Source organism: Amyelois transitella, chromosome 3 (genome assembly GCF_032362555.1).
Source record: "Amyelois transitella isolate CPQ chromosome 3, ilAmyTran1.1, whole genome shotgun sequence".
Classification (NCBI taxonomy): Eukaryota; Metazoa; Arthropoda; class Insecta; order Lepidoptera; family Pyralidae; genus Amyelois; species Amyelois transitella.
The window spans coordinates 3,079,092-3,093,284 of NC_083506.1; the positions used below are offsets into that span (position 1 = coordinate 3,079,092).

At 33.5% G+C, this 14,193-nt stretch overlaps 1 protein-coding gene across 1 annotated transcript in view; it reads right to left on the bottom strand.

Moving 5' to 3' along the window:
• LOC106133482 (tyrosine-protein kinase Drl) overlaps nt 1–14,193 on the bottom strand; it is a 50,929-nt gene that overhangs the window by 14,842 nt on the left and 21,894 nt on the right. Inside the window, exons 2-5 of the mRNA XM_013333215.2 lie at nt 10,443–10,570; nt 9,001–9,107; nt 7,552–7,682; nt 1,971–2,157 (exon numbers count right to left, since the gene is read on the bottom strand). Coding sequence (XP_013188669.2) covers nt 1,971–2,157; nt 7,552–7,682; nt 9,001–9,107; nt 10,443–10,570 — 553 coding nt within the window. The remainder of the gene's footprint in view (nt 1–1,970; nt 2,158–7,551; nt 7,683–9,000; nt 9,108–10,442; nt 10,571–14,193) is intronic.

Sequence of the window (14,193 nt, forward strand, 5' to 3'; positions counted from 1 at the left end):
AATAAAACCTACAAGTTGTGGTGGAGGTCTTTGAGTAAGGAAATTTGAAGTACGTAAGTGGACATCTGACGGTTGCGTTTTTGACATGTTGTTGATTCTTATTTATCGCTAACGCAAACGCTAGGAATATAAAAGATATACCAATAAAGTACACGATTTTTCTTAAAATAAATATCTATAGTATAGTAATAAAAACTGATAGAGTTATTCATGAAAGCGATAGCATTCTGGCAATATTCTTTTGACGTCAAAGATGTGAATAAAAGGAATTAAAAATAAATTTCTCCTTGTCTATCGAACCTTCGATGCCGCATCATCCATCAACTTGCCAGACAAGGGCACTCCCCTTTGTTAGTCATGCAATGACCCAAATTATAAGCGGTAGCGATTTATTTATTAAAATAATACATTTCCTCTATTGTATTTGCGTGTTCTATAAAGAGTATGAAGTAGAAAAAAGGGAATATCTTATTATATAAAATCCTCGTGTCACTATGTTCGTTCCCGTACTCCTCCAAAACGGCTTGACCGGTTCTCATGAAATTTTGTGAGCATATTGAGTAGGTCTGAGAATCGGCTAACTTATATTTTTCATACCCCTTAGTGATAACAGATAAACCATAATTCTGTGGTCTACACCTTTCACAGATTTTGATTGTATCAATACCAATATATCTATTAACTATATTAATAGATCTTAGGAAGAGAGGTTCTCTTCCTAAGATCTATTAATATGTCCAGTTGGGCCTTTCATCTCCAGACTAGCTGTGCCCGCGACTTCGTCTGCGTGGAATAGTTATTATGGGCATCATTGAAGCCCTCAAGGATGAATAATTTTCCCCGTTTTTTGTTCACATTTTCCATTATTTCTTTGCTCCTTATAGTTGCATCGAGATGTTAAATAGCCTAAATCCTTCCTAAATAAATAGTCTATTTAACGCAAAAAGAATTTTTCATTTCAAACCAGTAGTTTCTGAGATTAGCGCGTTCAAACAAACAGACAGACAAACTCTTCAGCTTTATAATATAAGTATAGATATACTTATCTATACAGAATTTAACCGTCCTAATACGCTAATACTTTAGAAATAAAAACATTTTTTTTTTATTTGAGAACTCAATTTATACCGCTTTAATTATGTTACTTACGCCAACCACAATTTTAGGTCAAACTCAACCCGATATTGTGTGAAAATTGATCCATTATTGAAAATTTTATAAAGGGCTAAAGGGGAAGGTGAAAATGTTGAACATGGATTGATTGTGCAGGAATAATTTTGTGTGAAAATGTGTTAGAAGCATACAAATTTTGTTCAATTTCCTTTCAAAGAATAATATGTAAGCATTGAATTTTGATTGTTCGCTTACACACGTGCATATATAGACACGACATATACAGAAAGAAAACAATTATCACGAAATAGACAGAGGAAATGGTCCCTAAGAAAGGGTTTAGTTTCACATAGATCAATTTATGAACTTAAGTTAGTATTCACATTAATCACATAATATTTATAAAAAAATATGTCCAAGACAATTTTTTTTTATTTCCAAGACAAAACAAGAAAATTATTTTTTTTAAAGAGCTATTTTTGTTTCCTTATATTATGAACGAGCTGGTAATGAAAATTGTGTATTTTTATGTGCCGCTAAGTGTAGCGTGGGGTGTAATTTTTCCGTTTATTGTTATTGCAGATGCATTATAAAACGTTGGTATGCTATTAACTTTAATTTACATCCCAGTAGTATCTAGGAATTTTTATGAATGACAATTTATAAGTGACTATGTTTTAAAAAGAATTTATTCAACAGTTTTAATTGCTCGTGTCGTCGTGTGTCTTGTGTTCGTGAATCGTGATGTCTTGATTTGTTCTTTCAACTAGTGTCTTATTTCTTCATTCGACTAAGTTATTATCATAACAATCTAATAATGTAATTTATTAATTTTTGCAAAATTAATAGTAACTTACTGTATTGAATCATGATGCCTTGCTTTACTGCCTCTTTTATACAGCGTACCGGCTGCAGCGGCCGCGCCTAGCAACGCCAAAGCTGCGGCTGCGCATCCACCGGCGACAAAAAGGACGCCACTTGAACTGTGCGTTGCGTCACCAGCGAGACGTGCTGTTTCGTTGTGCGTCACCACTGATGATAAGCCTGTTGAGAAAATAATTAGTGTAAGAGTAAATAAAAAATATGGGAATATTAAACTTTAGAAGATTTGGTTGGTATAAAAGCAAGTTCGAGGCTTGTTTAAACCAACGATACTTTATCAAGCTGACCTTATGGTCAAACGCTTTCTGATCCCAAATAGCTAGCGATTGTAACTTTGATTATAGTGATGATATTATAAAATGAATACATTCTTCGAAATAAGAAGTAAGTACGTATTGTAGTACGAGTATTGTGATAGTATGATGATTTTGTCTCTGCCTACCATTTTGGGATAAGGGCGTGTGTATTACACTAATTAGGTACTTTTTCGCTTCGACATATGTTACAACCATGTCTTCATCCCTTACGGGGTAGACAGTACCTGGTCGGCCACGTTCAACTAGGTAACTTAACGATAGGCATGAGAGATTTCTCTTCAAAGATCTATAAGTTTGTAATCAACAGACGTTGTAGATTTAAACATATTTTATAAAAGATATAATCCACCGTTCATAATTACAAAAATGCCTAAGCAAAATATGTAGATTTATTCCATCGTTACGCCAAACTTTAACCAAAAAATAAACTGTGCGTACAAAATTTTAAATCGTTTAGCAAATCCTTGGATGTAATGATATTAGATGAAGCCTGCTAAATGAAATATTAGGGGTAATAGAAAAAAACTTTGCGTACAAAAGGGGATTGAGAGAGGGCTGTAACAGGAATATAATAAGGCAGGTAAGGCTCTCCCGAAGCTTTCATTAAATGCCCCCCTTATATCCCATTTGAGTGCAGGAAATAAAAGGCAATTTAAAATAGTTTCCAGTGCTTTGTAAATTTAACGGTAAAGGAAATTGAAGGAATTATGTTTCATGTTAGTTAAATTGGATGTTAAGTGTGGTAATTGTTTGCTGACGTATTATTAGTTAACTGTACTATTTATCTATAGGTACTAATATTATAAAGCTGAAGAGTTTGTTTGTTTGGATGCGCTAATCTCAGGAACTACTGGTTCGAATTGAAAAATTCTTTTTGTGTTGAATAGACCATTTATCGAGGAAGGATGCAACTATTAGGAGCGAAATAATAATGGAGATTGTAAAAAAAAAACGGGGAACATTATTCATCCTTGAGGGAAATGCAAGGCAAGATACAAAAAATAACTATTTACGGGGACGAAGTCGCGGGCACAGCTAGTTGTTGTATAAATGTTTATACCGAATAGAGATTTTTCATTTGAACTGAATCATTGAAATCATTGAAACTGAATACTATCGTAATACCTATTAGTAAAGCTACCATTTCGTTTCACTCGGAAATAGATTTTTCGTTTTTTATACATGAATAATGGTAGTGAAAAACAAAAAGGCTTTTTCGATAGAATGTTGAATGATTACAGAAAAGAAAGATTATCTAAATAAACTAACTACTTTAAGGCGAGGGGTGGTGAGGCCTGGTAAAACACATACACACATTTAATTACGTCTATATCCCTTGAAGGTAATAGATGCAACAGTCTACATAATAAATCAAAACATACAGCAAAAAAAATCTTTCACAACAAATCTTAGCAAAACATTTTCGATTGTCATCGCATTAAAACAAAACGCAGTCATAAACAACCACAGAATTGTACTTTCAAAACACTGAAAAGGCAATAATAAAACGCGTTCCTATTCGAAGGGAAACAAGAATTTCCAAGTCAAATAAAAGTACAATGGAACAATCGATACTTGTAAACACATTAAGAGGGCGCCTCGGGCATCCTGTTGCATCCATCCCCAAGCTAACAAAGCGGGGAGTGATTCAGAAACGTAACTATGAATAAGACATCCGAAATAGGGTATAGATATTCGTTCCACAATATTCTTTGATTTTTATTTAAATACTTGAGATGGTACGCTCGGGGCTGCGTTCGCGTGAAACATCCTGTTAATTTCTGTTCTCGTCGGAATTTCGGAAAATCTTCTCGGAACCAACTTGCTAGAGTTCAAATCTCTTGGCGCAAATTTTTGCAAAGACTTACTTGATTATAAATTTAATTTTTAAATTTGTGTGTGCCGTTTGGTTCCCGGCACAAATATAAAAAAAGAATAGGATCACTCCATCTTTTCCCGTGGATGTCGTAAAAGGCGTCTAAGGGATATGCTTATAAACTAGGGATTCTTCATTTAGGCGATGGGCTAGCAACCTGTCTCTATTCGTATCTCAATTCTATCTTACAGCCAAACAGCTGAATATGGCCTTTCAGTATTTCAAGACTGTTGGCTCTGTCTACCCTGCAAGGGATATACACGTAACTGTATGTATGTATTGTTATTTTAGGTAAATTCAATGAGTCATCAACCTCAAGTTACTATCCCAAAAGCAAGTATGGTATCAGACAACCCAAGTAACAATTAGGCGCTAAAGTAAGATTTATAATAAGTCTATAAAAGCGCTAACTAGATTCTAAAGTGGTTTATGGGTGTAACAAATTAGTGTTAGAGCGCGCTCTAACCCTACTTTACCCCCGAATTAGGCACAATTTTTATATTACTTAAGGTTGTATAATGACGGTATACAAGAGTTATGGTAATTGGCTAAGAGGTACAATCAGTGCTATAAGAAAGTTATGATAGCGGTAACAGGATCTCTTAGCGATACAAGAGGAGTAAATAAGCGTCAACTGACTCCTTAAGCGGTACAGTAGAGATACAAAGGCGTTAATTATATTTTCAAGCGCTAAAAGGGAGGTAAATAGGTGTTTTGTAACGGTCTGAACGCTATTCAAGATAATTAAACTAATTTTGTGATCTAATAATAAATAATTTTATTTTCAATGGCTATAAGTTTACGACTAATGATTTTTATATTAAACAAAAAAAAGTGATATTGTATCGTGCGAAAGGAAGCATATTTTTGCTGCGAAGGGAAGTACACTGTGAATATGTTACATATTTATTGGCAAATAATTCGAGCGCCCGATGTTTGTTGTCTATTTACTGAAAACTTTACCACGTATTTACAACAATTTTTGTTTATTTTGGTTGCGACGCCATTGTCAAAAACAAGTAGTCAATATAAGAAATACAGTAGTGACCTTAAGCGCTATTACTTTACCTTTAGTCACAAAAAAGTAACAATAGACGCTAGAGGATCTGTTATAGCGAAAAATTATACTCCTATTTGACTTAAGGTAATGCAAGAGAGTTTTGTATAACTTCAAGCATTTGGTTCTATATAAGATTAAATAAACACCATTGTAAGGCTGGTAGCGCTTATTAACGCTATTGTGCAACTTTAGGTTCTTGTAAAGAGTTTATTATCACCTGCATAGCACTTTTGGAGGTAGTAGCTAATTCTTATTCTTATTTAGATCTTAGAGTTCTAAGATTCACTTAAAGCTATAACACAAAATGCTGTGCATGTACAACAGTGTTAAGATTTGCCATAATACATCCATAACCTTTAAGCTCGCCTAATTGTCGCGCTTGTAACTCTGTATTATAAGTAGAAGTGATATACGTTACTTGGTACGCCACTTTATCGCCAATAGTCATAAGTGCTGCTACTGTAATGCCTTTGTAGCCCACTAAGTAACAAAATAAGCTCTAATCGTCGCCTAAATGTTTGTTGGGAATGTATGATCACATAAATATATGAGATAGTTGAATTATAAGTCTTTCTAAATCAAATAAAGCATTTACCCCCACCCATTTGGAACTAATAATCGAACCAATGCTAGAATTGAAACAGCCCCACCTTGTTGGAGAGATTTATTGTTATTATTATTGCTGGCACCAAGGAAAGTGTTATAACCCGTCTTTATTGCTTTATGTGTTTTTAGTGTACCATCGTTTGTGTGATTTGTGGGTGGGAAAGTTCTACCGCGCATTTCCAATTGGTTGTTTGAGTGAATTTATTGCGTTTTTGATTTGATAGTCGTAATAATGGTAATCTGAAGGTATTGGTGGAATATATATAAATATATATATGGCGATGGGCTGGCAACCTGTCAATATTTGAATCTCAATTCTAACATTAAGCTGAACGTGGTGAACGTGGCCTATCAGTGTTTTCAAGACTGTTGACTCTGTCTTCCCCGCAAGGGAAATAGACGTGATTATATGTATGTATGTAGAAATTTCTGTGTTACTCTTATCTCTCTATTTGCCAACAACATCAAAAACGGACCAATAGTTTGCGAGTTCATTCAAAACAAACCAAAAATGAAAATTATTTATGTCCCCTCAAAATGTTAGTACTTAGACGAAAAATGAGGATTTAGTTTCAGTTCAGCAGTAAATTTCACAAATACGCATAATTTCGGTCGAATTTTCTAGAAATGCCTACACAAATATTTCATGACACACATTAATAATGCCCCAGCGATCACTTTGCATGCATAATGCATGAACAGACACGGAATTTTAGCAGATACGTAGAGATACTCGTATAAAATGGTGGATTTGATTGATTAAAATCGGAAATTTTTCATTTTATTTTCATTCGTCAGTAATAGACAGATTTATGGTGAAAGAAAGTTTGTTCATAATATTTGGTAGGTTCGTTAACTATTGTTTAGGATAAAAAAATGGGTAGATTAACTTCATAACCAGGCTATCTTATTTAGGAAACAAACAGGAATTAAGTTAATTAATTTTATGACACATTCCTGCAAGTATAATGCTTAATTAGGTAGTTTTTTTTTATCTTACTGTTAGAATTTCGGAATTTTATGTTAGTTAAAAATTTACTTCGTTTAAATAAATAAAGAAAGAAAGAAAATTTATTATTTATTTAATATTAAATATTATATGTAAGTTTTACAATGTACAGTTAATTGAACAATTATATAATGAAAGATATAAATTGTACAATAGTATACAATCAAAATATTATAGGCTCAAGATCATAGCAATAAATTTCTATGTAGTTGCAAAAATTTTCCGTGATATGTAACAATGAGCAATCAATCTGATTATGTGGGTTAATTCATCTCGATGGATGTGTTTACGTGACCCATTTATCATCGGATTATTGGTTATTTAGACGATATAATAATATATGGGCAGCTATAGCGTATTGATGAAGGTTGTCGGATTTTAACCATTAGTTGTTTCAACGCTGCTGGTGAGAACCAAAAAATGTAGTCCTAACCAAACCTGAACTATCTTCTTTTTGTAATTCTAGTTGTATCCTCTGAGTGTGTTCAAATGCTTTACGTCCCGCGCAGATTAGAAAGGGCAATCAAGAGGAAGGTTTATAAATTTATGATTCTTCTTTAAGGCAATGGGCCAACATCTTGTCACTATTTAAACCTCAATACCTTTATTAAGCCATAGAGCTGACCATGGCCTTCGAGACTATTGGCTCTGCAAAGCTCTAAAGACCTAATTGAAATGTGAAACTCACCTTTCCAACATATCTTGTTCCTCTTGAAGAGCAGCTTAACGTCTTTATGAGAACGATCCGGGAACGATATGTTGAGCTGCATCGTGACTAGAATCTCGGCGCTTCTGGAACCAGTGCACGGCAGGCGAACCCTGGTAACAAAGTTAGTAAACATACCTACAGTAGCGTCCCAGTACATTTTTGATCTTATAATGTATGTTAGGAAAAATACCTCTTTTTTTCAAAAAGTTAGTGCCACAACTGATAGAAATTTACGTAATAAACATAAATTAGTCATGCCGTTTCATAGGCTTAGCAAAGTCAGTAAATCATTTATGGGGAACTGTATACGATTTTATAATAGGTTGCCGGAGTCTGTTCTTGATATGCCCAACCGAAAATTCAAAGAGTATGTAAAGAAAGTACTTTGTGAGAAGGCTTATTATAGGACTGATGATTACCTTAATGATAAAAACATCTGGCTCGAGCTTGGCACAGGAACCTCGTAATTAATTGTAGTTTAATTTGAACTTATATCAAAATTTCAGTACACTCTGTACATAAATCTTTTTAAAATTGGCAATCCATAAAATATATATATATATATATATATATATATATATATATATATTTCTTTTTTCAATATTAAATCTCATAAATATATAAATCTCCCGTGAGCAATGTATTCTCCCGTCCATATTCTATTCTAAGTATAATTTAATATTGTGAAGTTGACGTTGTTGAAGAAAATGCTGCAGTGCAGTTTGTTACCGCTTCTTCTGCACTGACGCCTTGGAAGCGGCAGTAAACTTAGTTTTTAAGTAATTTATTTGACGTCAACCAAGTTGTTAAACCATACGACAATTATTAAGCGATATAATAATATCCTATAATAATGAATAAAAAATTTTGAATTTTTTGAGTAAGAACATAAATTACTACAAAAGTTTAGAAATTTATCATCTAATCGCACAAATTTTCAGTACATTCATGACCTAGCGATATAAAAGAGCGGAGCCTGCTGGCACAGGCATTCATATGTTTAAAAGTAGGCTCCAACAACACCTATGTAAAGATCTGTAATTACTGAATAAATATGTGTTTTTTTTTTACTTACTGGCCTGAGCAATTACCCAAAAGCGAAAACTCTTGAAAAAAAAATAATAAAAAACTTGTAATTTAGCATGTAGGTTCTTTGCACAATACTGCGCGAAATTTCCACGTGAACGTTGTATTGGATTTTTGGCGTACGAGTCAAGCTATTGGTCGAGCAAATACCGGAACGTGCTGGAAAGGACTTTATAAAAAGGACATAGAAGATAAAAGATATGGAGGTTGTAAGAGTAGGCTCAGAAATTGCAACAACTAAATGAGAACAAAAATGACAAGTATCCAAAGAAAAAGGTTTAATTGTTATTTTCTAATATTGATTTTCATAGAAAACCTGTACAAAGCAAGTCAATTACTAACCTAAAAGTTTGCAGGGTGGTAGGAACAAAACCGCGCTCGGATATATTCACTTGTGGCGGCAACATGGCGCCTCGGCTCTCGTAGTCTATGGCCATCACGTACGGCAGCTGAGAACAAACAATCGTTTATTAATATCACTCAATATTACTTTATTTCTAAACCAGCTTTAGCCCAGGGCTCATGTGAAAACTTCTAAATAAAATTACCTATGTTACCCTTGAAGCTCTGTTCTGGCTCTGTCTACCCCGCAAGGGATATAAATGTGACTATATTTTCAAGTATCTCAATTAAATGCTTTGAATAATCCTTAACATTTAACCAACAATCTCGAAAGACGTTTCCTGATACAGTTATAAATAAATTAAATAGATACGAGAAGCCGTAAATTTTCGTTAGATGTCAGTAAAAACGACTTCGCCTGACCTTTTGTTAAACAAAATCGCGTTTGAGTCGAATAGGAAAGTTAGGCTGCAGTTCCATTGTTAAGCTTAAATTAAATAACTAGTTTTTCCTCGCGAGGACTTCAAATTTCTTAACTATAATGTAAATATCTCAAAAACTACTTTGATACCCCGCGAATTTGAAAATTCTATTGACAGATCCTATATACATTTTAAATTTCATTTCATCAGATCAATGGTTCGAAAGTTATCGCGTTGCAAACATACACACAAAACAAAAATTGTGTTTTCGGCCCAAATTGATTAGGAGACCCTACTCGCTTTACTCGCTCGGTCAATTATGCAATCTGGGATTTGAACATTTGACAAACATGGTAATTTTACGCAGCAATGGTCATGCCACCTTAAGGGTCGCAACCTCGCGACAGACACAATTAAACCTCCATTAATTGACTGAGTGTTTGCGAAAAGGAAACGATGGAATAACAATTTACAAAGCCAGTACATGATTAATAAATGAATTGACTTATATTGTGGCAAGGACATTTTCGTCTTTTACGTTTATACTTGAAATTGTTCCTGAACAGTTGAATGTTTTGACTTGATTAATATAATAAACTTGATTTGTGTTTAACATGATAAAGCTAGTAAGTCATTATTTGAATCTCAATTCTAGCATTAATCTTAACAGCTGATCGTGACCTGTCATATATCATTCAAGACTGCTGGCTCTGCCTACCCCGCAACGGATGTAGACGTGATTATATAAATGAATGTGGTTCTCGGCACCAATGAAAATAGAATAGGACCACTCCATCTCTTTCCCATGGATGTGTGTGAAGGCGACTAAGGGATAGGCCTACAAACTTGGGATTCTTTTTTAGGCGATGGGCTAACAACCTTTCACTATTCGAATCTCAATTCTATCATCAAGCCAAATAGCTGAACGTGGCCATTAAGTCTTTTTAAGACTGTTGGCTCTGTCTACCCCGCGAGGGATATAGACGTGACCTACATGTATGTATATAATGAAAAACTCACCGGTTTCCTACCCAGAGCTTGCCACATGAACTCCAAGTCGGCTATATGCGCGGGCACAGGCACTATGAAGCTGGTAGCGTACGTGTTCACTTCACCTCCTCTTACGTAGTACAACTCAGCGTCTAAACCTGCAACAATGCATACTATTTTAAGGCAATTTGTATTTTGGAACTGTTTTATCTTTTTTTTACATACATACATTATATATACCATCACGGCTTTTCGTCATTGGGGTGGGTTGAGACTATGGATTTCCACTTGTTACGATCCTAACAGAGCTCACCCGCTGCGTCCACACTCATTACTCTTTTTATTTTTACTAATTAATTTATTATTTTTATCTTTTGATAATATGGATCCTGTATTGGGTGAATGAGATTTTGACACGAAGCAACTCTCATTGGGCCGATTACATCACATAACGTTCTTTCTTTTTTTTACTGTGCAATTCATTTGCACATAAAATTTTTTGTCAAATAATGGACACATATTAACTTGAAGGACAATTACCTAATTTAAAATTCTTTTCAATTGACTTTATTGCGAATACTTAAGTATTCACGACAGCAAAAAAAACATCAATATTCCTAATGCATGTCTAGAGGTAAAATTGTATTATTCTAATTTTTGCACCATTACGGCCGATTGCATAGTGAACAGATGGATGCTCCCCTAGATGCAAGTTCGATTCTCGGGGGAGGTGGCGCAGCGTCAAATTATCCAACTAACTCTATTTGCTTAGCCGAAAAAGTGCATTTTGAGAGGTACGTCGACCAACAATGTCTGATACTTTAAGATTGTTTAATATACCGTACATTAAGTGCACAAAATCTAATTTTGTGACTTCTGAGGCATTTTTATTATTATCATTATAGCTTTGCACAGTTTAAGTATTTTTAGATCATACAAATATACATATAATCACTTCTTTAAGCCTTACGGGATGAATAGAACCGACAATCTTTTAAAGAGGTATGATTGTGTTTTAGATCAAGATAGGCATTTATAGATGATGATGTATAGAATCTAAATAAGATGAAAAAAATGTTTTAATCATTTCAATAACCCTATTGAAATTTTCTACAAAACCACATAAAGCTTAACCTATGTGCCAAAATAATCTGAAACTCTGTCTGTCCCATTAAAAAAGATAAAATATATGACAACATACATGTGTATGACAAGAACGAAATTGATAAAATCCCAACAAAATCACAGATTAATTCCACCTAGCAACAAAAAAAAAATGCTCGCCGTATCACAAACGTACAAAAAGGCAATCAACTCTGAATACAAGTAATCAGCTTTTGAATTTCGAATAGAAAAAACAGACACAGAAAAAACATTCAAAAAGTTAAATAAAGGCTCCAGATCGTTCAGTGCGAGTACTTTTTTAGGCGGCAAAATGGTCGGGAGTGAATCGGACAGAATTTGAAGTGGCACTTTGCACAATTGATGAATCACTACCCTTATTCCGGCCCTGTATGTCATCTTTGGACCCCAAGCCCTCGGGCTACCTTGGATTAAAACGTGATATCATTTCAACTTTGGAAATTGCTTTGAAAAAAAACAATACTGTAGTGAATTGGTATTTGGATTGAGAGATTGTAGTTGGTACTAATAAATAGCGGAATTCTGAACAACGTTATTAGGATAATTGACTTAAAACTAATAAAGACTAAAAACGACGAATGAAATTGAGATTCAGATAGTGATATGAATCCTAAGTTTATGACTTAGGTAATGGTTAAACATGCAATTAACTGGTTTTTCTAATTCTCGCATAAATCGGATAAATTGAGCGCTACTTCTTAGAACCTTCTTTAATTCCTAAACTCATTATTTTAACTTATTTTTTAATTCCTTTAATTATCTGTACATATATTTTTTTGAATTTGTTTTTCATTCATCAACAAATAAAATGAAATATTCTTTATTTACTTGAAACATGGTACAAATGGGTGTTACAAATTTATTTATACTAAATTAATTTTATTAAAATTCACAATTAACAATATAACAGTACCAAGTAAGCCCATTCAACAATTTGGTGGTTCTCTTTTGTATATTCTGTAATTATATTGTAATAATTACGTGCGTAGCCCCGGGCGTTACTTTGTATGAATCAAAGGCGTGAATAACCTGTTATATGAGACATTTCCAGCTCATTAACATCCTTTGTATCTAGCTTTTTGGATAGGATATGCATGCATTTCGCAACAAGACACTTTAAATATATAACCTTTTGGCACGTTTAATTTATAGCTCTAATTAATTTAATTATAACTACAGCACACCCGCGGCTTCACCTCCGTATAGCCAAAATCCCATTAGTTTTACTCTACTGATTATAGGATAGGGCGTGAAATAAAAAACCAATGAGATAGGTATCTAACTAAAATATATCAACATACTTTGCTCAACTTTGAATTAATAAGTCAAAGCGGTTAACTAGATACGTCGCGAAGAGGACTAAAGCTTACATAAAGGAAGTTCGTTAATAGGACTGTAATATGTATAATCACACATACAGGAATTGTGATATTCAAATGATAATAACCTTAATACCATAGAAATTAAAGTTGCACTAAAATAAAATTTCGGCTATGTGTTACGTGAACTTTATTCTAAGGCCAACCGCACACTACGGCTCCAGAATTTAATGAGCCGTTTACAGGAGCTGCCAAACGATGCGGATTACGGTCTACGGTGAACATTACTTTATAATTATACTATTGAGAATACTAACGTGTTTATCAGACTAGATTTTGGTTCGCCGACGTGAATACCTACCTAACTAATTTTGTTAAATTTGAAAATATTATGTCAAAATTTATACCTTACTCTTACATGCATTAACTTTTTAAGATTTTTTTCTTAATCTCCCAATTACCTTAAGCCTTTTTCACTCATTTCGGTAATCGCTGCACCTATTTATTTATGTATATTGTTTATTGATTGTAGTTTTTATGTATGTTTAAATATTAAAATTTTATGTAAGTATAAATATATTTATTTAATTTAATTTGACTGCAGAAATTGCTTATAGCTGTCATTTACTTAGTGGTATCTATGTTATTATGTTTGACAAAAGAAATGTCTGCATGTGTTTTTGAATATATCTGGAACTAGTGCCCGAAATTTAATTGAATTTCACAGTCACAATATAGCCTAAAAAGTCAAACATTTCAAAGTAATGTACCATTATTTATTATTAAAGCAAATTATCAGAAGTAATTGGGTTTTGTACGTTGACATAATGAAGGCTACAATTGGGTCAGTCGCGATAACCAACAATTTATACAATTTAACGTAATTTCTCACTTAATTATCGTGTTCATTCGTAATTAAACGGTTAATTCTTCGTTAATATTAAGACTTAATTAGTTCAAACAGCTATGCATGGTTGTACGAAGCCACACCTATTATTTTTGTCACCTTTCTCTCTTGTTAATTAAGTAACGTTATGTAATTAGTTGTCGGGTTGATTAAATAAAAAAATATACATATATTGGATAACACAAAATTTGCTTGAACGAATATTATTATAGTTTGGTTATTGTTAAAGTAACCAATAGTAAGTGTCATTTAATTCCACCTAAAATATAATACCTGTCATTGTTTCCAAACCGAAACATCCGACTAAAATACATTTCCTTTTTTTATTTTCATGCACGTTTTCTTTATCAAGATAACCGATGACAAATAAGTGTGTAGATATACCATGAATATGTAAACACGATTGTCCATG